Source organism: Lepisosteus oculatus, chromosome 20 (assembly GCF_040954835.1).
Source record: "Lepisosteus oculatus isolate fLepOcu1 chromosome 20, fLepOcu1.hap2, whole genome shotgun sequence".
NCBI lineage: Eukaryota > Metazoa > Chordata > Actinopteri > Semionotiformes > Lepisosteidae > Lepisosteus > Lepisosteus oculatus.
Window position 1 is genome coordinate 12,539,949 of NC_090715.1, and position 22,483 is coordinate 12,562,431.

The 22,483-nt window shown below is 44.9% G+C and overlaps 2 protein-coding genes and 1 long non-coding RNA gene across 8 annotated transcripts; 2 read left to right on the forward strand and 1 right to left on the reverse strand.

The window, feature by feature from the left end:
* Window positions 1–564: 564 nt before the first annotated feature.
* On the forward strand, window positions 565–13,985 carry cdk10 (cyclin dependent kinase 10). Of its 5 annotated transcripts, XM_015368212.2 has the most exons (16): window positions 565–630; window positions 2,128–2,288; window positions 3,085–3,213; window positions 4,216–4,288; window positions 4,894–4,965; window positions 5,427–5,529; window positions 6,682–6,763; window positions 7,128–7,195; window positions 7,705–7,757; window positions 8,285–8,354; window positions 9,382–9,441; window positions 9,523–9,646; window positions 10,524–10,663; window positions 11,666–11,718; window positions 12,078–12,166; window positions 12,447–13,985. In XM_015368212.2, exons 1-16 carry the CDS (start codon window positions 594–596, stop codon window positions 12,579–12,581), a joined length of 1,449 nt encoding a protein of 482 aa, XP_015223698.1. In that variant the 5' UTR covers window positions 565–593; the 3' UTR covers window positions 12,582–13,985. The 5 variants fall into 5 exon arrangements, with proteins under 5 accessions (XP_015223698.1, XP_015223699.1, XP_015223700.1 ...); XM_015368213.2 differs by lacking the exons at window positions 565–630; window positions 2,128–2,288 and adding an exon at window positions 2,295–2,379; XM_015368214.2 differs by lacking the exons at window positions 565–630; window positions 2,128–2,288 and adding an exon at window positions 2,422–2,545.
* Window positions 13,986–15,170: 1,185 nt separating this feature from the next.
* spata2l (spermatogenesis associated 2-like) lies at window positions 15,171–22,228 on the reverse strand. Of its 2 annotated transcripts, XM_069181168.1 has the most exons (4): window positions 21,950–22,228; window positions 19,763–20,036; window positions 19,244–19,562; window positions 15,171–18,602 (listed from the first exon to the last, which is right to left on the reverse strand). In XM_069181168.1, the coding sequence occupies exons 3-4, from the start codon at window positions 19,559–19,561 to the stop codon at window positions 16,932–16,934; spliced, it is 1,989 nt and encodes a 662-aa protein (XP_069037269.1). In that variant the 5' UTR covers window position 19,562; window positions 19,763–20,036; window positions 21,950–22,228; the 3' UTR covers window positions 15,171–16,931. The 2 variants fall into 2 exon arrangements, with proteins under 2 accessions (XP_069037269.1, XP_015223694.2); XM_015368208.2 differs by lacking the exon at window positions 19,763–20,036.
* Window positions 18,500–20,478, forward strand: LOC138224344 (uncharacterized). Its single transcript, XR_011182800.1, has 3 exons — window positions 18,500–18,575; window positions 19,273–19,605; window positions 20,140–20,478. It is a non-coding gene; the product is annotated as an uncharacterized lncRNA (long non-coding RNA).
* Window positions 22,229–22,483: the final 255 nt, after the last annotated feature.

Consider the following 22,483-nt stretch of genomic DNA (forward strand, 5'->3'; position numbering starts at 1 on the left):
TGGTAAACACTAATAGATACACACCTGAAAAAGTCTCCACAGCCGACACGTTGTCTCTTTTCTTTTGCTTTCAGCATGGAATAAACCTTCACCTGTTCCATTAATAGATTATCACTAATAATAATAGTAATAATTCTTCTTCATTTGATTATTATTATTATTTTATTATTATATAAGGTACGGGGGAAGACGAGATAAAGAAGACAGACTGGAGAAGAGTGGAGGAGACAACGGCAGGCGGGAACTAATGTTTACTCATTAGTAATTCATACTAATCAGATACAGTATTTGCTGATACAGGGCACCTGTGGAGGTGCTGCAGTAACCTTATAATACATTAAACTAAATGATATTTTGTAAGATTATTGCAGGTACAAGAGGTACAATGATTAAAATCGTCTGGCAAGTCAGAAGAAACATTGAACACACCATAAATACCCAAATAAAAAAATGCACACCGATAAAAAAAAATACCCTGCTTCTTCAACACTGACTTTATTATTATAGATGATGCAGGTTCGGCTCCACCGCAGTGAGCGCCCCCTGCCGGCCACAGAGCCGAGCCTTTGCGCTCGGGATTATTTAAATGTCTAATGGGGGTTGTCCTGCGCAAACACTCTGAACATGCAGGTGAGAAATTACATTATTTTTAAACGATCCAGCGGTTTGTTCAAACCGCGCCGCGCTTCTCTACAGATGGGATTGGCATCGCATCTCTCGGGGGACATTCCCGCGGGCAGCTTGTTGAACGGAGTGATGGAGCAAGAAAGTTGCTCACGCTTCGGCTAAAGAGGTTGTCAGAAATCTACGTCTCTGAAGTAGCAACTGGGACTTCCACTCATCATTAATGACTTTAAAGATTCTTGACTTTATTTTACCACTACGATAAATAATGGAGATGGGGGAATGTTTAACAGTTAGTTGACAAAAGGGGTAACTGCTCGGTTTTGTACAGTTATTTTAATAACGGGCACGGAATGATATCGGTTCCTTGTTCACTTTTACACGCACTGGCACCTTTCAGCCGATATAATGTCTGTTAATATTTGTTTTAACGTGGTGTAGCTCTTCGTTGAAATCGAAGGAGTTTTTATGTGGAATGAAGCTTTATGTAGCTCTAATCGCTCATCGGGTGTGCATTAATTGTCACAAACCCTAATATGGTATATACACTAATCCATTTACAGTGTTCTAATGGGATTCCAGTTGGTGGAACAGGCTATTTTAAGGTAGATTCGCGTTAAATTGTACAACTAAGTGTAGCCACAGTAGATACATTGCAATTGTCGTTACAGGGATATTGTATCCTATTATAATAAACAGTAGAGGTGATGACACTAGCTTCAAAACGTTTCACGTCAGCATATGATGCAGTCGTCACAAAAGAATCTGAGATCTAAATCTCCCCCCTCAGGAATTAAGTTGTTTGCTGTAGCATTGTAACTGAATGAGTTGCAGCGTTTGTTTTCAAATGTGATTTTGCTTCCTTTTAGTGAATTGGCTGAGAAAAACACACTGGAGAACAAACTGCTTATAGTCTAAAACACCTGTCGTTTTGTAATCGAGTATATAGATATTTTAAGATGAACTGAAAAAATAGTACAGGTGACATTTTAAAATACACATTAATATTTTACAGCAAAATAGTTTGGATATCAGCAAATGTATTCTGAGATAAAGTCATGCGTGACTTTGAAACGAGTTTCTAAGTGTAAAAAACGAATGCACGTCATTTTGCAACATAAAAGATTATATATGAAAACCGAACAATTGACATTAAATTAGTTCTACTGAAAACTGAACTGGAATGAAGATTGAATTGCTCATAAGAAACTGAAAAGGTTATCTATCCATCGCATTTTGATTTTGATAAAAAAAAAAACTATTGATCTGAAACCCAGACATGAGTAACGTAAATCTGGGGAATCAATGACAGATATCAGCAATCGAGGGTTAAATGATTTGTTGTATATTGCTGCCTACGGTCACCTGTGTCGACATTTAGGGCTCCCGTTACGCGTTTGTATTGTTCATTTACAGTGTATTCACCATTTACAATTCTGTTAGATCTGATCGGATCTGCATACATGCATCGTAACAGTATCATCATTCCCGCCCTCCTCCAAGCACCCGAGCCATCACAGTTACGACAGGAGGGAGCAGGACCGGCAGAACCGAGCGGTACCGAATCGCCGGCTCGGAGGAAGGCGACCCCACCCGCGATAATAGTGACCGCCCCCTCAAACGAGGACCTCCGCCAAGTGCCCCCAGACTCGCCCCGGACTGTGGTGAGGGAGCCCCGGCCCGGGGTGCCCTTCTACGCCGGTGCCGGCCGTCCTTTCGCACCCAAACCGCCGCAGATGAACTGAACCCCAACCGGTAATCGACGCGCCTGCCACCACCACCGAGTGTGTACACAAAGATAATCTGGGACGGTTTTAAACGATACAGTCATTCTCAGGTGGGGTCCCCAGGAGCAGTTCAGGGGATCCCCAAACAGAGGGAACCTGCTCACCCCGAGTCTATTTCTACCCTCTGAAAAAAGGTGGGTCGGTCCTGCCTTTTTTTAATGTCATTGCGAAGATGCCATTATCTCTAACAACTGCAGACCTCAATTGAATTTAAATATTTAAATCGAGGAGTTCTTGTTAAGAGGGATTTCTTGAAAAGGTCTGTTTTACACCCAGTTCGTTTTTTATTTTTTAATTATTCGAAAACAAGGTTTTGCGTCCTGAAATCATTAAAATCGCGAACCGTTTAGTTAACTCTCTTGGCGGACGTTTGTTGGCTTCAGTACTGGCAATGCTGGTTTTTCGCTTCGCTCCGAAACGAACTGGGATTCTCGCAGAAGCTCGATGAACAGGACAGTGCTTTCAGTCCGTACGCACCGCGGACACAACGTAACTCAAAGCGGTGAGTGCGCTTGTGCGGTGGACAAGCAAGGCACTCAGGGTTGGATCATGGTTGTCCACCCAGTGAGTGAGCTCAGTGATGATGCGTGCTGCGAGCCCTGGCGTGGTAGATGGAGACAGCTCTTAGGGAATTGAATGTCTGCTATTTCTTCCCTACATTACGTCGTCACAGCAAAGATTAAAGCTTGGACTGGGGTGCTGGGCCGTTGCAAGCATGGACTTCTCCGAAGCGGAGCCAGATGCCATCAAACTGAGATCAATCAAGAACGAGAAAACATTCACCGTTCCGCAGCAGGACAGGGTAAACACACTGCACGTCCAGACCCCGGGTTTGCGCGTTTTAGTGATTTCTGTCGCAGCTTGGAGTGCTAGAAAAAGGCTTTCCCTATTTTGCCGAAATATCAGAACGTGTTTCCGAAAGTATTACCTTTGTGCTCCATTCCCTTGTCACTTAATGTACTTATATCAGCCGGTCGGTCCCTGAAAGACACGATGCAGTATGTAATCTGCTTACATGTGTCATTGTCTGGTGGGAAAACACAGGGAAACAGAGCCAATGCATTTTGTTGTGAAACGTAACGTGCATTGTGTATTTCGTCTCCTGGCCAAGTCAGCGACACAATAGACGATCTGTCCCAGTAGATCCCAATGTTATTGACATTCATTTCCATGCACTCCCGACAGCCGTCTGGCTGGAGAGCTTTATGTTTTGATTGGTCTGCAGAGGCTAAGACAACAGGAAATGTGACTTCTGGACCAGGGACTACTCTTAAATAACAACGCTTTTGTTAGAACTGTTTGTAATGTGTAAACAAATACAAAAGACCTGTTTAGAGTCCCAAACAGCACCACATAGTTTACCCAAAGACGAAAATGTTATTGATACCCTTTTCTGATGAGGCAGAACAGGAGGTGAAATCACATCATTGATTCTCCAGAAATCGAATATGGTAGCTCTGCCATATTTGTAACGGTGTCTGAGAAACCAAAGCAGAGCTTCTAGTTGGAGATCCTGCATAATGTAAAACTATAGATCTGCTCTCATACTGTACTCTATAGATGTCATCCCCTTTGTGGATACATTTCAGATTGGAATGTAACATGCACTTATCTAGACTGTGTAACAGACAGTTTACAAGTAAACAAAACAATAATCAGAATCTGTTTTGCTCTGGCAGATTGTCTGAATACCTCATGTTCTTGCATGACTACTATAAACAGGCAGAATTTTCTGATCTCGGAGCACACTTACGAGCTGATACCTTGGTGCCCAGTATGAGGTAATCTGCATGAATTGTTTCAGCTGGGGAACTGTAGGAGTGTGAAGGAGTTTGAAAAGCTGAACCGGATTGGTGAAGGAACTTATGGCATCGTTTGTGAGTTTCGTATTTTCACTACTTTAATTATGGCTCTGCCAGGTATGATATTAAGTCTTTCTGTACTGAAAGCAGAAGAATGCTTTGAACAATACATGTTATACTGAATTGCTTTAGTTAAGTGGGAAGAAACAGAGATCAGAGACAATGTGGGATGTGCAGTCAGGTTAGTGAAACCACTCCATCCTTACTGGTCTCAGCAGTGAAGTGTGTTATTTCTCTTCGGCATACTGGTATAGTTTTTTTTATTAATTCCTGCTACTATTGATAAATAGTTTGCTATAAATAAACCTCTTGCTATATTAAACAATCAAGTAGATTATGTGTTTAAACTGAGCCAGTAGCTCATAAAACATGGACAAGAGTCTTGTTACCATCCTCTTGTGAAAAATTTGTCACAGCCAAGCATCTTTGGAAACATTTTGTGAGTAAAGGACTTAGGCACTGTTATTTAAATTGGAAATGCCAACACTTTAAATTTAAAATGTTGAATGTTGGCTTTTCTGTTTCCCGTTTCTCTCTCCTGTTTTGAGTGGGAGAAGGAGAACAGCAAATGAGCATTTACAGTGGAGCTTGTTTCCAGGTTTCTTGTCTTGTTCTTGCAGACCGGGCACGGGACACAAAAAATCATGAGATTGTTGCTCTTAAGAAGGTGCGCATGGATAAAGAGAAAGATGGTGAGTATTATTTTTTCTTGAAGGCCAGAAATGGATGAAATTACTTCTGGAAATGTTAGTGCTGCCAGAAATCTTATGTTCATGTATTTTTCTTTACTGTGCAAGAGGGGACTTAAGAAGTGTCACTTCCTCTTTATGTCAAGACAAAAACAGTCTGTTAGAAAATGCAGTTAACCCACAAGGCAGGCTAATCAGCACAGACATGGAAGGCTGAATGTGTTTCTGACATTTAGAAGTTGACACATTTGACAGCTCACATCTGTGACCTGTAATATTAGTTTGTCTGACAAACGAGATTGAGAAAGGGCCCCCTCTGCTGAAATAAATGCTGGACTGTTTTCGCATCATGTGGTGATTGATCAGGTGAACCGTTAGAAATGAAATGCTTTAGCTTTACGGATGGTTTTCAAGCCTTGCTCTGTGTCTGTTCCTGTCTTTTTATTTTCCTGGCTGGCCTGAAGGAATTCCAATCAGCAGCCTGCGGGAGATAACTCTGCTCCTGAAGCTGCGACACCCCAACATAGTGGAGCTTAAGGAGGTGGTTGTGGGAAATCACCTGGAAAGGTAGGGTTGTGGGCTATAAGCCTGTAAGACTTCTGTTGCATTGCCTCCAGAGGGCCCGTGTGTCTGATTCCCCTATGGGTGGGTGTGGAAAATAAAAATGGATTGTGATATAGACTTGTGGCATTTGACATTTTTTGGAACTACCGTATGAACCAAACCTAGTAAAAACCAAGGATTAGTATGGTTTAAAATCCAATTTATAGGGATTCATTTGTTATAGATTGAGCTGTAAACTAAAGCATCTAATTAGCTATTATCACAAGTTTCTGCCTGGAGTGGTGTGTATTGATGATGTGTTGGAAAGCAGTGAGCTAAGTGAACTGAGACTGACATCTCTCTGGATGTCAGCCTATAACCTTTGGCACAGTACCCTTATTTGTGAAATAATGTGAGATTATCTATAGACTTCGTGACAATCAGCAAATCACTTATGTATTTAGGCTCATTATGTGTTAAACTGCCAAAAACCATGACTGATTTGACCTTGTAGCAGTATTGAAGAGTAGTTCTACCGGCTGGACTCCTGGGGGCTCTGCTTTCTCAGAGCCCGGGGAGGAGCTGTGACAGTCCTTCTGATTAGACGCCAACTCGAGAGACCTGAGCTGCCCTAGAGCTGCTCCCCTAGGCTGTGAATCACTGCCAGCACAACCAACAAGGTTGTCACATTATACTGCTATAAGCAGAGCCTGGAGTGTGACCAGGGGCTGTCTGATCTGAGCCTGCACCTGCCTCCTCCAAGCCAAGGTGAAACGAGACTCTCGTGTTCCCAGGACAACTGGCTTCATGCCTGCAAGGATAAATGAGATGACGGTGGACATAGCCATTTAATTTAATGGGAAAAATGGGCACAGGATTGCTTGTAACTAATCGCTTCAAATATGCCATCCAGCTGTATCCTGAAACAAAGGGGGTTTCAACTTCAACAACGTGGCAGGATGGCTTGTTCCAGACTGCCAGTACAGCCCCTTGTGTAAAAAGAGGGCCTCATTTTCTCAGAAACTGACTCCTGTGAGATTTAAGACACTGCACAGCTTCTTGTGTGTATTTTGTGCATTTAAGGTTGTAATGTCAAAAAAGGGATGACTTTTAAAACGCTGTACCTGTGAACTTACCAGTTATATTTGTTTTCTTCCATTTGTATGCATTGTTTAGCATTTTCCTGGTGATGGGATACTGTGAGCAAGACCTGGCTAGTCTACTGGAGAACATGCAGTCCCCATTCTCAGAAGCACAGGTAAGTCCTCTCACCTGAAGCAGCTCCTTGGCTCACTGTCCTACTTAGCGCAGGCCTAATAGAGCCGAGTCTTTCCCTCAGCCAGCTGGGTTTGACATACCACTGGCCATGGCTCAAACAGGTCGCTCCCCAAGCCAGTTGAAAGGGTTCGTCCTGGGATATCATTTCAAACGAGAGTCAGATCGATTTGTTTCTGATTGACTCACTGTGTCCTCATTTACTCTGCTGATGTGAATGCAGGCGCTTGTCCAAGAGCTTTGCGAGACTGGCACCATTGATGTGATGTGCTTTGTGGAAAGTGGTCACTTCTGTGAGAGTGAATTGTAAGGCTTGGGTTTCCTAAGGCGTTTCCCGTCTCTCGCAGGTGAAGTGCATTGTTCTCCAGCTCCTGAGGGGGCTGCTTTACCTGCATGAAAACTTCATCGTGCACAGGTGAGTGTAGAACAGCAGAGTCAGGTTCTGGTTCTGGTTTGGGGCTCCACAAAGTGGATCAAGCAAAGTGGAGGACAGTAGGTATCCTCTAATCCCTAGTTTAGTTTTCATTGAACTGTATCTGCCTGTTTTTGATCAGCCTAGATATAGGAGAAAAGCAAAATATCTCATTTAAAGAGCTTCAGGGTAAAATGTTCCAATGACAGATGCAAACATCTATAGGACTGACAACTGAATTTGGCAAGACCTTTGATATTGTGAGGATGATCCTGCATTGTCCTCACAATCCCAGAATCCCATTTTTATTCGTGATCCATCATCAGAGCTCCTAGAAAGCGCACAAGGCAGTCAGATGTTACTCCTGTGATATTCAGCCAGCCTTCACTGTGAATATGCAACGTTTCTATTAAAACGTTTTTTGATTGAACCTGATTAAACCTGTCTTATTGTGTCTTTAGTCGTTGATACCACTAGTCTCTCATTTGGGGTATTTCTGTTGTGTTTTACAGGGATCTGAAGGTGTCCAACTTACTAATGACAGATAAAGGCTGTGTAAAGATAGGTGAGTTGGCCTTTTAACGACCCCATCATGTGGACATCATCCTGAGCAGGGCTGCAGAACTCCAGGTCTCAGTGGCCATGGGAGCCTCGGTTATTTGTTATAATTAAAGTCCGGTCCCAGTTTTGATGCAGGTCTCTTCACAGCCTTTAAGGCATTCAGTGGGTGTGACAATGTAAGCCACTCACATCACCCTGTAAGATATTGTGAATAAATTTGATCTCTGGCCAAAATATTAGGAACCCCCCCCATCAAAATAATAGATTTTCTCAGTGGCAGGGCAGTTTTTGGTTGGCGTGAGGTGCAAGAGATAGACTTCTCCCCCTTTCCCTGGCCAGAACAATCCCCCAGCAGACCTTTGCCCTCACCCCAACCACAGCTGGAGCTGATCCAGTGAGAGGAATGGGGTGGGACTGGCCAGAAAATGTCATTATAAAATGTATGGAAACGATGGGATCCAATGAGCAAAAATGTTTTGGGCGTTATTTAGAAAGCACTTCTGAATTCAGTCTCACGTTGTCTTTTTGCAGCCGACTTCGGCCTGGCCAGAGCCTACGGTGTTCCCCTCAAGCCCATGACCCCCAAAGTGGTGACACTCTGGTACGCCCCCACCGGCCTGGCTTCGCCCTGCTCCCGGGTTTGGTCCAGTGCGTCACCTGCCTGCCTGCAGAGAGGGACTCTCCCTTCCTACAGCTGGCGCCAGCCCTCCAGTCAGGCTCGGGGGAGCCAGTGGCATTGGGGTGCGCACAGAGGGGTGCGCACACAGCCCTGCTCGCCCCTGTGATGGGTTAGGCACTGTAGCAGACTGGGCAGGGTGAAAAGCGAACAAATAATCTTTCCTTAGATTGAATTCTCCGTTGCCTCTATGAGATTCTCAGATACTGTTAAAGAAGCCCCCACCCCTCGTTCCTTTGATCTAAGACGTAGAATAGCACCCGCTTTGTGGACGTGAATTCTCCTAGTCCTAGTTCTCCAATTGGAGCAACACCTGTAAGTTTAAGTGACTTGAATATATTCCATCCATCAATTTTCTAGCTGCTTCTTGAACCCAGGGCCCCAGCACTGCGGGGCAGCAGTGCTAACCGCTGTGCTGCCTTGAATATATTGCTCTCAAACGCTTTTCAACTATGGATGGCTGTAGTGTCAGCATCCAGTGAATTCACAGGCCACTGTTGCGTTTCTCAGTTCTCTCTAGGAGTGAGGGTGATTGGTTATCATTCTTCTTTACATGCATTTCAGAGAACATGATCGGAAAAAAGTCCCTGAGTCGCTGGTGGAATTGTGTATGTGTAAAAACAACATGAAAAAGGCTGTGTTTCTCAAAATTGACAAATTTGTCTGGATTTCTTTAAAAGCATGTTGGAATGAACTTGATCAAGCCATTTTCAGTATAACAGAAGATCTTCACACTGACTTCTGTGCACAATACCCTGAAATATTAATTACCAGATAGATGTAGAATCCCCCCAGCATATCATTGTGTCATGAATATGAAAGGAATTACTGATTTTTGAGCCAAAATATAATACAGGGCTGTCACAATCCCTCCACTTACAGCACACAGCCTGTATGTCGTTTTCATAAAGAATAGAAGAATAAACCCCTTTTGATTCCCTTGCCTCTTTAGGTACAGAGCTCCTGAACTACTCCTGGGAACAAAAACACAGACAACTGCTATTGACATGTGGTAAGAGACATTTCTTTAGCTGCATGTGGGTGGTTTATATTCTGGAGGCCAGTATTTGAGCTTGTTGTTTTTTTCCCACAGGGCTGTGGGATGCATCCTGGCAGAACTGCTGGCCCACAAGCCTCTGCTGCCCGGGAGCTCAGAGATTCAGCAGATTGACCTCATTGTCCAGCTGCTGGGGACACCCAATGAAAACATCTGGCCGGTAAACGTACCATTAAACACCCCAGTCCCGTGAAGAGGGAAGTAAATAGGTGTCCTGTAACGAGTTTCCTTTACACGTCCTGGAAGTTGCGTGTGACTGCAGAAGAATCCAGCCAATAATAAGGCTCCCCCTAGTAATTTGTGGCTCATTTCCCAGTCCAGATTTGCTTGTCCCGATCTTGAGTGACCTTCATACACCTTGTCCGTGAACCAAAAAGACCCCCATAATTATTCTGTGATGGAGAGCTTTTCCAATAGAACATCACAGTACAGGGGGAGTACAGAGCTGCGTTAGTCTTTTTAGTGTTCCCCGTTAGCCACGCTGCAGGGTTTGTGGGGTGCATGCCTGTAGTCATCATTTGTGCAGTGTGGTAGGCAGTGGTGAATACCAGTTCTGTCTTGCAGTGCAGTAGTGACCTCTGTGACTCCTCAGTGGGCACAGACCTCGTTACCCTTGCAGCAGTTCCTAGAATTGTGAGAATGGCAGAACCTACTTCTGCCGCATCCTGATTAGTGAAAAACTGGAACCTGCATTTTAGAAATAATGTAGGTCAGGCCCCATTCATTTTGTAGGTCTCATAAAATGCGGAAGTAGCGATGATGTCCTGCTTGGCAAATCGGCCTGTTTTATGGCAGTCAGTTTGGCTCTGAGATTCAGCCTGGCTGAATGATGGGCTCGTGCTGGCCAGGCTGAATGTTCTTGGTGAGGGAGCTGGCCCTGCTGTCCCAGAGGTTTCTGAAAATAAATGTGGGATTTCTTTTTACAGAAGCTTTTGTAATTTGTTGAAAGTCCAAGCAAAATGTAGACGGGACTGAGAGGCCAGGGTTTAGAAAGTGGAGTCTTGTTGCTGACTGACGTCTTTTGCTGTCTCTCCCAGGGCTTTTCCAGGCTGCCGCTGGTGGGGCAGTACACCCTGAGGAAACAGCCCTACAACAACCTGAAGAACAAGTTCACCTGGCTGTCCGAGGCTGGCCTGCGTCTTCTCAACTTCCTCTTCATGTACAACCCCAAACGCAGGTGCAGCAGGCACAGCCAAGAGGCGGCGTTCTTGAACATAAACCCTGCGATGTCCAGGGTTTTGCTACGGCTGTTCACGTTTTTATATCCTTGTTTTCTTTCACTTTTCATATCCCGATAAGCTTTTAGAATCTGACGCTGATCAGGTCTCAGGCGACGAAATTCATCAGTTGGTTGTGAACTTCCTTTGCACAGCAGGATGTCCTCTCTGACAGATAGAAAGCTTCCTCAAGAGAAGGCAATAGCTAGCATTCAGGGCAACAGAAAACAGAAACTGTCCGGGTGTAGGTAACGTCAGTCACACGGCCTTCACGGCTTCAACTGCCCTGTGCACGTGAGCCAGCTCGAAAGCTGGCTTCCCTCTTTTGTCCTTTGGTTTCCTTTTTTCTATTCCTTTCTTCCTCTCTTTATATTATGGTTGGATTCATACAGTTTGTTTAGCTACCAAGTTGGTCACACCATGACAATTGTGCACATGTGGTCATTATTGTGTATGGTACCATGTAATAGACTTTGTTTTTCCTGAAAAGCCCATAAGTAATTGAACAAAAAAGTTCAAAACATGTCGGGATCAGAATAGGAAGTGTGGAAGGAAAATTGAATGTACTACAGAATGATTGTGATGAAGCCCTGTAGTTAGTTTCCTACTGTTGAGCAAAGTCCCGGGGAGACTTGAATCAAATTCAATTTCAATGTGTGACTCAGGTTTAGGTCTGTATATTTAGCTTTTTATGGTTTTACAGAGCTTTGAGGTATTATGAATTCCTATCGTATATTCTATTGGGGAGACAGTCAGAAGTGTCAGGGCACACTGTGATTTGGGGATTTGCATACCTGTATTTCCTCCTTCATGTGTATCTTTGTATCGCTGGTGCAGTCAGGAAGGAGGTTGGGGGTACCTGGGTGGTCGACTTGCCTTTGTGCAGTGGCCTCCGGTTGTCTCTTTAGGCTGCGCCCCTCATATCGCAGCCTGGGAGTTTGACAGGGCTCTTCTCCTTCCAGGGCTACAGCTAAGGACTGCCTGGACAGCTCCTACTTCAAGGAGAAGCCGTTGCGTAAGTAACCAAGAGGGTGATCTAGATCAGGTAAAAAAGAGAAAGTAGTGTATGGACCCCTGAGGGGGAGTGGTGGGTTAAGCAGCACTTGCTCACTGTCTTGGCAACAGTGCTGTGAAAGCAGGGTGATTCAGAAAAGAGTTGGAAAGAGCTGTAATTAAAGACATAGTTGAATTAAAAAGTTCTGTTAACCCACACAATGAAAATTCTACTTGGAATGAAAATCAGAAGGACCGCCAGGACTGAAAATCCTTCCCCCAGACATTTTCTTAATATCTTCCTCCCTCTCTGTGTATTGATGCAGTGTTAAGTGTTTCTTGCACAGCTGACAGGCTGTTACACCCCCTGTCTCCCTGCAGCCTGCGAGCCTGACCTCATGCCCACCTTCCCTCATCACCGCAACAAGAGAGCCGCGCCCGTGGCCGAGGGCCAGTCCAAGCGCCTCAAGGTGTGAGTCCGCCGGGAGCCCCGCCAGGTAGGGCCCGCACGAGCCGCAACATTGTAGCAGGGGCGCTCTTTTATTTAACAGGCCAGGCAGGTCACACATGGGCTCATGGAGGTGGGCTGGTATTATTTTCCATCTTTTAAACAGACATTGGCACGAACGGCCTTGTTAGGCAAAAGACATAGATCCCTGTCTCTTAGGCCTGCACGGAGACCTGCAGAGACCTTCATCTACACCCTGACCTGTACAGCACAGCTGTGTGTCCATTTTCTCTCCTGCCCAGGTGAAATGGAGGGCCAGCAGCGCAGCCGGGATTCGGGGGGGTGCACTTTGCAGCTCGGCCAAAACCTGCAATCACCTGGACTACTCGGGAGCCTGCCTGCATCAGGCAGCACTGAGTGCGCTGATCTCGATTTGATGGGCTGTACAATGTATGAAATGGATCTTCCATATCTTCACATCACCTGGGAGCGGAGCAGCATGAACTTTCCCGCGGGGGTTCTCAATTTGCCTGAATTTCAGATAATGAAGAAGAACGTGACTTTACATTTTCTGTTAAATGTCTGAGATGGGAGACAATTGAGAACTATTGCTAGAGAACCAGTTCATGTACATACTTGGATTTTGTTTGTTTTTTACCCTAGGAACATGTCACACTTTTGAATGAGTTGGAAATCGATTTACTTTTCCATGCAGGTGACATGCGAGGGTAGTGCAGGACTAGTATTTACTGCTGGGTCAACGCAGCAGGGTTGCAGGTTGGAATCCTGAATGCAGCCGTTCATCTTGACTCGCTGTGCGTGTGCTTCACCCAGGGAGGTCCAGACAGCCCAGATATACGGGGGGAAAAGGTGCTTTCTGGGGGTAAGCTGTCCCCCGCAGGGGGCAGTCTTGCACTTCTGGAGTAACTGCCCCTACAGAATGGAGACCAGCTTCAGCACTGCAGCTCCAAGACGGACATATGCATTAGCTTTATTGTGAAATAGAATCCCCATCCGGATATTAAATCGTGTGATTATCAAAAGTCATACAGCAGTCTGTAGACTGAACAAAATGTTTGTTTGTTCATGTACAGTAACTGGGGATCAGTTACATGAACTGTAGCAGTCAGTGTGATTTTCCCAAGAGGTGTGCAGTAGACTTTTATAACTGCGTTTTAATCCAGGGACTGTAGTAAAAATCCCACACGCCTTTATGCGTGATGCTGTTAGAAGAATCGGATGGGATTGGGCTGAAAATACTTCACATCCTTGTGGAATCCAGGCCGTGTTCCTGTCGGCCCTGTTCGCATTTCTCTCGGGATCCCCACGTTACTCAGTGGGGGGAGGGGCCCTGATAATTTGTAGAGCGAGTGCACATGTCTAGCAGCTATACTCTTTTACGTGCACAGCTGCTGCTGAAATATCATTCCAGTTCCTTGGATCAGATGACAAATTGAGGCAAGAGATTGGCTTCCACAGTGGAAGCGACTTGTCTTTCTGGCAGTTAGGGAGCTGTGCAAAATTCTGCTTGTGATAAGTGTAAAACTCCTCATGAATTACACTGTACAACTGGAAAAATATCCGAGATATGTATATATATTTTAGATGCAGGGAAACGCAAACAGGCCTGTTTTTTTTATTATTTTAGAAGCTTGAATTTGACATGAGAGATGCAGTCAGTTGACACTAAGTGAGTCTTGTTTCACTTGCATGCCTGGGATTTGGTTTTCACAGTCATGGGGTGACGTGACTTTGAAGACTGCTTACTGCAATGTAGAATAATCTGCATGTACACTATGTTGTATAAATATACATAAAAGTATTTTTGTTTGGCATTCCTATATTTGCTCTTGTCAATTTTTAGCTTCAGAAACTGTACTTAAAAGCTGTGAAAGCCTGAACTCTGTTCTTGCCACAACGTTATCTCACTGTCATGTTGCCCTGCAGAGCTGGATTTCCAATACCCTTTCGGACTTTAGACACCGGCTTCAAGATTGATCGTATTCAAGCAGTTCTTTTCAGTGCAAGAAGCTGATAATAACCAAAGTTATTCATTAGCCATTAACTGGTTTGGACCAAGTGTGGCCATGCAGGAAACACATGGTATTTGGTTATCTTGATCTCATTTTCTGACACCATTTCCACGTGTGAAGTGTGAATCAGCTGTTTTGCAGCAGACCCTACATCCGTGGTTCCATAGAGCCCCAGTCCAGTATCCCTTGTATCCAGCCGAAATCACCTCTTTCTAATGACTGGGGACACTTGAAAGTTATTGCTCAATTAATATTAAAATCAAAGGAAACATTTGTCTTGAGTGCTTGATGGTATTCAGGTAAGAAGTCACCTACTTAACTGGTAACAGTAATTTGCGATTTTAGACTAGGGATGCATCCATTACGAGAAAGGTAATGCTTGTGGCAATCATCTGAGTCTCTTAATTTACAAATCACAGAGTACACACAGTGACTGCTTAGGCACACCTTAACACCGAGAGAAAACCCAGTAAGCGCACACACTCAAACAAAAGGCAGGAACCAAGCCCATTGCCCAAGGTCTGTGAGTTAGCAACACTGTCCACTTTGCTACTTTAGAAAGCACAACTTTCCCGGTAAAAGAGCTCTGCAGGCCTAGAGCTGGAGACCACTGCTCCACATGAAGCACAAAGCCCGCTGAACAGGTGTTTGTGTAACAACTTACATTATTTTAATGCAGTAGCACTAAATGCATATATTGAACTTTCTAACATGGCACTTTGCTTTGAGAAGGGAGTCCAATTCAAATAGCCCAGAGGCAGATGGCAGTCTTTATCCTAGCTCAGGTTTGCTCAATTTAGACTTCCCAAACAAAGACAGCTGTATTTCTATTACTTTATTTAAAGGAACTAGAAACAATGAAACCTTTCTTGGCATGAAATGTAAATATTGTGCACTTGTAATCCACTCTTAAGACTGCCTAGAGAAGCAGTCACAACAGATAGAAATAACAAAAAGCCTTCACAAACAAGAAAAAAGGTGCCAGACAACCAATACTGAAGTGGAGTTTATTCTTCCTTAGCTTTTGGTAAAACAAAACACGGTTCTGTGCATAAACCAGTGTTGACAATACAGATATTTTACTTTCTCCAGTGATCTCCAGCAGCTGGTTTACAGTAAACAAGTTTTGAAACCTTTTTACACATAATTGATAGGATAAAGTGCACAGCGTGGGAAAATATTTTTAAGTATGGTCTATTATCAAAAATCCATGTTTCCAAGATGCACCAATAAGACCTATCAAGCAGTTTTAACAGCCATCTTTTGGCAGTGTGGAGCAAAGTGCCTTTGAGATCCGAGTTCAACAGTTTTAATTAAGGCAGCAGGACTTGTCACACAGACATCCCTCGCATTCCAGCAGCTGAGGATGTTTGAGCTAACGTACAAGATTTAAAAGTTGTTTTTCATGCAAGATAGAACACTGGCCTTTTTTCTGATGACCACAAAACTTGTTTCCTTGGTACTCCTGCCCTGCCCAGCAAAAGGTTTAAGTATTCGCTGACGTCTTACAATAGAACCTGACCCTTTTGTCCGGGTTGCCTCTCAACTGGAGCCCCAGTCTAGACCAGCGATTCCCAGGCCTGGTCATGGTGACCCACACACCAGCTGGTTTTCATTCCAGCCCACCTTCAATTGACCTTCAGATAACTGAAGCCTTAATTGATCTAAAAAGCTGCTTCACCTGAAAATGTGTTTTGCTTCTAGTCACAAGTTTGGGATTTTATTTCACTTACAAAATACAGCAGTTAAAGCTTCAACATGTGTAAGAGCCGGAAACAAGCAGTTCAAATTCATCTTGTTCCAATCCTGTTATTAAGCCAGTCAAGGGTCTGACTGGGCAACTGAGAGATCGGCTGGAACAAAACCCAGAAGGTGTGTCAGTCGCCAAGACCTGGATTGAGAACCATTGGTCTAGACCAACAAGTCTACAAAACTCCCTTTTCGTTTTATCCTGCAGGCTGCAAACTGGTACTTGTAGAAATGATTCTGATTTTCCACTGATGCGCTGTGATGTTAGCCAGTTCTGGCAATTTCCCAGCGTGCAACCAGTCCAAGGGGTGTTCCTGCAGCTGGCGCGACACAGCTGGCAGTGTCCTCAGGAGTCAGAGACGCGGGTCCCACCTCTGTCCAACAGATCTCTCAGCAGTGGACCAAAGGACTGAGTAGCGGGAACAGGTTCTGAGATTTCCACAGCCTCCACCGCACCTATGCCAAACCTGTGTTTTAGGATTTGCCAGTAAATGGGCGATTTAAAAAAAAAAAAAGATTTTGCTAAAATCAAGACAAGCAGATTCCTTTATAGTGGATGCAGAGCAAACTGGAGTGTTCTATCCACACCAACATACATCTTTCACCATTTACAGTATATAGCTGGAGCTATATGTGTGAGGTACATTGTTCAAGGGTACAGCAGCATACAACACACACTGCTGCTACAGGATTTGAACCCACAATCTTCCATTTGTGAGTCCAGAGCCCCAAACACTGCTAATGCCCACACTCATTCACTATGACTGTGAATGCCTGATTTACCTTAATTCCAGATGGAAAATTAGGATGAGAAATTTACAGTATAAGCATTTTTTGAGTGTGTTGCTGATTGTAAGTAAGCCAAATTAAAATTGTGCTTTTTGGAGTATAGAGTTTGTTTACAGTACATAAGAAGCAGTAGTGCAAATACTTCAGTAGCTAGTTTACTGATTTTATCCTACTGATTTTATCCTGAAGAGGACAAACGGACAAACATTTAAACCTTTAAACCTCAGTTATTCCAAATGGATGACCACAAGTACAATTTATCGGGTATCTGAACCAACAATTTTTGCAGAACACAGCACAGCAGTTCATGCATATAATATAAGCTGGATTGCAGCATTTTTCTGAAGCTGTGCACTTGCCTAACTGTCTCACCGTGTGCTGCCGTTTACAGGTTTCTAACTTAGCGCACGAGAAACCGTGAAGCTCAAAGCATGTTTGGCAAGCCATTTGTGGGTTGGCAGTAATACATTGATGCATGTGATACCGCTGCTCTTTTTCAGTCATTTCCTTCAGCTGAGTCTGATCTGGTAAGTAAAATATTTTATGACTTTTACTAGCGCAGGTTTTGGTTTCTCTGCACAAAATGTCATGAGAGAGGTGACATGTTTCGCACATGAACCCAACGTGACCAGAACTGGATAAACAGCTATGGTTTTCCCATTGCTTGGCATCTAGCTTTCTCAACCACTCCTCTTGTTTAATTCTGTCATTCACAATGTGCAATTCATGATGTTGTTTGAGGCACGCGTTGCAGGAGCCGTCATGGATAGTATGGCAAGATTCACAGACGCAGAGACTGTGAAACGTCTCCTTGAGGCAGAAATGTTTTTCCCACTTTTGATCTTCATCAGCAGCACCATGGAGATTCATCTGCAGACTCTTCTTATCGCACTCCCGCCAGGACTCGGGGGGACAAATCCCAGAAGGTGGACTGGAGGCGCGACACACCAGGTGATGCGTGTCAGACGGGGGGCTCGTCTTCTCATCCAACTTCAATTTTAAAAGCTCTTGTTGGATGACTGTGGTCTCGGCGTCGGTGGCCAGACCTGGCTCGTGCTTTTTGGTTCTGCACTCTTCTAAAACGTGACAACCACAGCAGTGAAAAACCTTGCACACGGGGCATTTAAGAAAATATACCCCGTCATAGCTCTTGCTGCAACCGCACAGAGTGAAGCTCTGAGAATCGTGTCCTTTGCCGTCACTGTATCGCTCCCCCTTGCTTGCAGCGGGGCTGCTTCCCGCTTCGTGCTCCAGTGATATTTCTCTGGTCTTGTGCCCCTGCTCCTTTCGGGAGGTCTTCTGGACCTCGAACTTCAAGCTGGACCTATAGGCCCCTTCCCGTGAGTGGCTTCCATCTGCAGACCTAGGCGTTGTGCTCTTGGCACTCTGGCTATATCGAGCCTCCAGCTCCAGTCCCGTTTTCACAGAGGACACGGCGGAGGGTTTCTCCTTGCTGATCGCCTGCTGCTGATCCCCTCCGTTGGGGAGACGCCCATCTTCAGTATAGAGATCAAGCTCCGTCTTGGGCTCAGACCTGCCTCCAGTCCTCCAGTCGTTCTCATCTCGTTTCGCCAGGGCCTCCGTCTTCCTCCTGAGGTTCCCCACCACCTCCTCCAGGCTCCTGCAGCGCTGCCTCTCCTGCAGCAGGTCGCCGGCGCTCAGGCGTGGCTCCTCCAGCTGGCTGGCCGCCGCCAGCAGGAGGGCGCTCTCGCAGCGGGCGGCGAAGAAGCCGCAGGCCAGCTGCAGCAGGGCCTCCGCGGGCGGCTGGCGGCCCATCTCCAGCTGGTGCCTGTCCCGCGGCCGGTAGCCAAGCTTCTGGAAGAGCTCCAGAAGGGTCTGCTCGGGGAAGGCAGGCTTCAGGTAATGCGTGTACACTCCTGAAAACGTCTACAGAGCACAAGAGTATTAGCTGCAACAAAATCACTAGGAAAGGGAACACATTTCTATTTCGGGAAATGGCGAATACTTCAATCGAAAAGGCTGTTCAATCTGTTTAAGGGTGGAAGAGTTCAAACTGTATTAATGAAAAAACAATATAATACCGCAGATACGTTAAAAAGCTTTCAATGATTAATGCCTGGTCTTGCCACGCAACTGAATTCATTTACCAGTTTCCCTTGAAACTGGCCAAACATATACCGAGAGGCATTTAAAGTGCAACGGCTGCTGCTGGTTTCAGTTTGTATTCATTGTGATTTTAATTCCTGCCACTGCATTAAGAACCCTCACATACAGAATATGGAGTTAAGACTAACTGGACATTCCACACACTGTCTCCAGCCCATTTCTCTAAAGGATGACTTCCAGGTGGGATTGTGGGGAATTGCGATGCAAACTCCAGCTGTTCTCAAAAAGAGATCGGAGAAAATTCTGGACGGTGACGGATGGATGTGATGTGTCTTGCAATTAAGTGAGTGTGTACGGTTAAAGGAGAGGAAAGTGGAATAAAAGAGACAGCCTGAGTTTGCACTACTTTAGGCAATCACTTGGCTTTAGGCTGTAGCAGGCTCAGCTTGAGCTTCGCATACCTTTATCATCTTGAACTCCTGCCTCCAAGGACACAAAAAGAGGTTGATAGCCGCCAGCTCCAGCACTTCAAAGCCCTTAACAAGTCTCTCCAGGCCCCTCTGCAGGCTGGGTGCGGTCTGCAGGGCGGCACCGATGACCTGGAAGGCATCGTTCTGCAGGGAGCCGTGCACTTCCTGGCCACCTCTCCGAAGGAGCCCTTCGACGGCGTCCACCAGCGAGGCGTCCCGGCACACCAGATCAGCCCTGCCCTCCTGCACGCGGGCCTCCAGGGACTTGCGGTACGTCTCACAGAGATCCTTCCTGCCAGCACCACTCATCCTGCGGACAGACAGCGCCGGTCAGAGGCCTTCACTCCCATCAGGTAAGGACTGAGGACGCAGGGAGCTCCCTCTGTCAATGTGCATTGTGTCACTGCCTTTAATTTGCCCCTTCTGTTGCGGAGAGGAACCGCCCTGCAGGCCATGTAGGGAGCTTTAAAAAGGTTAGAGTCAAGACGGGGTTTTTTTCCTAGCTTTTACCTAGAAATGCAAATGGTCAAATTCGGATGTTCAGATTGCACGACAAAAAAAAAGAAGCAAAGATCTGTGTTGCAGGCTCTACAAAGTCAAAACAAATCAAGGTACTACTGTCACATTCCTTCCCCACGCTGAAGATGGAAAACTGCTGGGCTGTGGTTCAGCTCCTCATGCCTGACTTCCCTCTGTTCAGCTGGTATGAGTCAAGGCCTTTCTGAGCCTGCCCAAGTTGAGCCCGGGCCTCCTTGTTCAAATGGCTGGACCAGACCCAAAATAGCTATTCAATGAGCACAATAAACAAAATGAACAACTACAGTGAATGAAAGATAATTTGCACAAAAATTTAACAGCTTTAAAGCTTCATGTTTCTTGCTTTGTAGACGAGATTTTGGAGCTATCAAGACGTCAGTCCAACCTGACTGGCAGTTACAAAGGAAACTGGAGCTGTTCCCAGGAAACAACGGATTTTGATGGGAGACCTGGATTTTAGCGATTTAGCTTGTCTTGGCCCCTGTCGATGAGTTTATCTGCTGGTCCTGAAGAGCTGCAGACCTGGTAGTTTTAAAATCTTGAGTGGATAAAGAATTAATAGCAGTGTGGACCAGTGAAGTTAATAATTGATTTAGTTGCCTCAATAACAGCTCAGGACAGAATAAAAAGCAGTAGAAAATCCTCAAGATCTTTTCTGAAACAACCAGAAGCCAGCAATAAACAACCATACAGACATTAATAACCATTGACTTAGGCTTGTTTCCTTGTGCTACTGTATAGCTTTTGCATGTGCTCCATGTCATGTGAAAATCCAGGATATGTGTTTTTAACCACATTCTTTCAGCCTGAGACTTTTACAATGGCAAAACTTCCCAGAACATCCAATAACACTGAATTCTCTCAAAATCAGTGATCTTTTATAGCAGAATCCTTATGTGTTTGGAGGAGGTGCCTTATTTCTTAGGGCTGGGTGTGTCAAAAATAAACATTTAAAAAAAATACCTACACTACTACTATGTACTGTACTGTACTGAAAGTTCATTTGAGGTTTATCTAAAGACAGGGGTGTTAAGTCTATAGACTTGTTTTATGTCCTCTCTGTGAAACCTTACTACAGCAATAAGTACAAAACTGTGTTTGCTCATAATATTTAGAGTAATTACAAGCGCATGTTCTTAAACATTGAGCTGTCGACTTCACACAATAAATATGCATTAATGAAAACATTTAGCCCATTTTGAAAAAGCAATTAGTTTGTTATCATGGGGTGTCCCATGAAGTCCAAACTCAGCGACTAAACCGTACAGGTGGTCGTGCCTCATACTGTATACAGAGGGTGATGCCTCAACCTGAAGGACACGTATGTGTTGGACTCTTTTTAACGACACTCACCAGGTTGTGTCCGAAGAGTGAAAACTGCTAGGAATGTGTGATTAATTGTCTGCACAACCAGAACGCTGGGCACAGTTCTCACAGCACAGACAGGCTGAAAAGAGATGACTAGCCAGGAGCACATCAGCCATAAGAATGCTGTCTAAAGAACTCCGTATATAAATCTCAGTAATTTAATCTCCCTCACATGTGATTGATGAGGGGCCCGTCTGCGGCTCTGCCAGTCTGCCACTGGAGAGACTAATGAGTGGAACGTGTCTTACAGATCCTGCAGACGTCACTGACGCGCAACAACGCTCAGGGCTGCAGAAAACGTCAAATTCCCATTTCGACTCGGAGGCCAGAGGCATACAAAACCGTCCTCCGCGCTGTGAATGTGTGCATTTACACGCCGGTTACTCGCCAGCGTTTTGAAAAACTGAGAAGATGAATTAAAGTCTCTCATCTAAGACCTCGAGTTCAATCACAGCAGGTCTGACGCTACATTGTAAATAGGGTCGCGTGTAAAAGGAAGCCATTCGGGTGAAATCGAAACTACGAAGCAAGAAACAAAATAAAATAAATTAAATTATAGGCCGTGGTTAAACCGCTATTGTACAACGTGACAATGCCACGGTCATTAATTGAATTAATAATTCCCAGAGAATTCCCAAGACCAGACTCGTGATCGGCATAATAACTAAAAACATGTTCTTCATAATGTTATATGTTAAAGTCTTTACATATCAACACACGGTCAGTTCAAACGCATTTCTACATAAAGTTAAGAAAAACATGTCTTTAAAAGTGAGAAAATCAAAACCTTACCTCTTGTATTTTTGTGTTTTGTATTTGCGTTTCTTGTATTTACCCCGATTAAAACTGAAAGTATTTGACCCCGTCGGCTCGAAATTTGGCACAATCTCGCCCTTGCTGCAACGCTTCTCAGACTCTGGTGCCTTCTGATTACTTTTCTGCGCGAATTTTAAACTTGGGATCGGTTTAATATGACTTTTTGCTGTTGTTTCGAAACTTCAGCCGATCCCTTGAAAGTTTTGACACAGCTCGCCTGCCTGCACTTCCTTCTCTCCTACCCTGCGTGGCCTGTGACGTCAGGACGCACCGAGCCCCATGGGACAGCGAGCGGGAGGGCTTGAGTAGGGCCGCTGCGTTTTATTTAAAGGGGGGGGGGGGATAAAAACGGGGTTCAATCACCTTCCCAGCTATGGAGCCCCTAGACAGGCGTAGGGGATGTCCGTCTTACCAACCTCACCCAACAAGGTCTTTCTATGTCAACACAAATTCAAGGTGATCTCTGTCAATAATGTCATGTCGTGTAATGTAAAGCAGTAATGTTCCAAT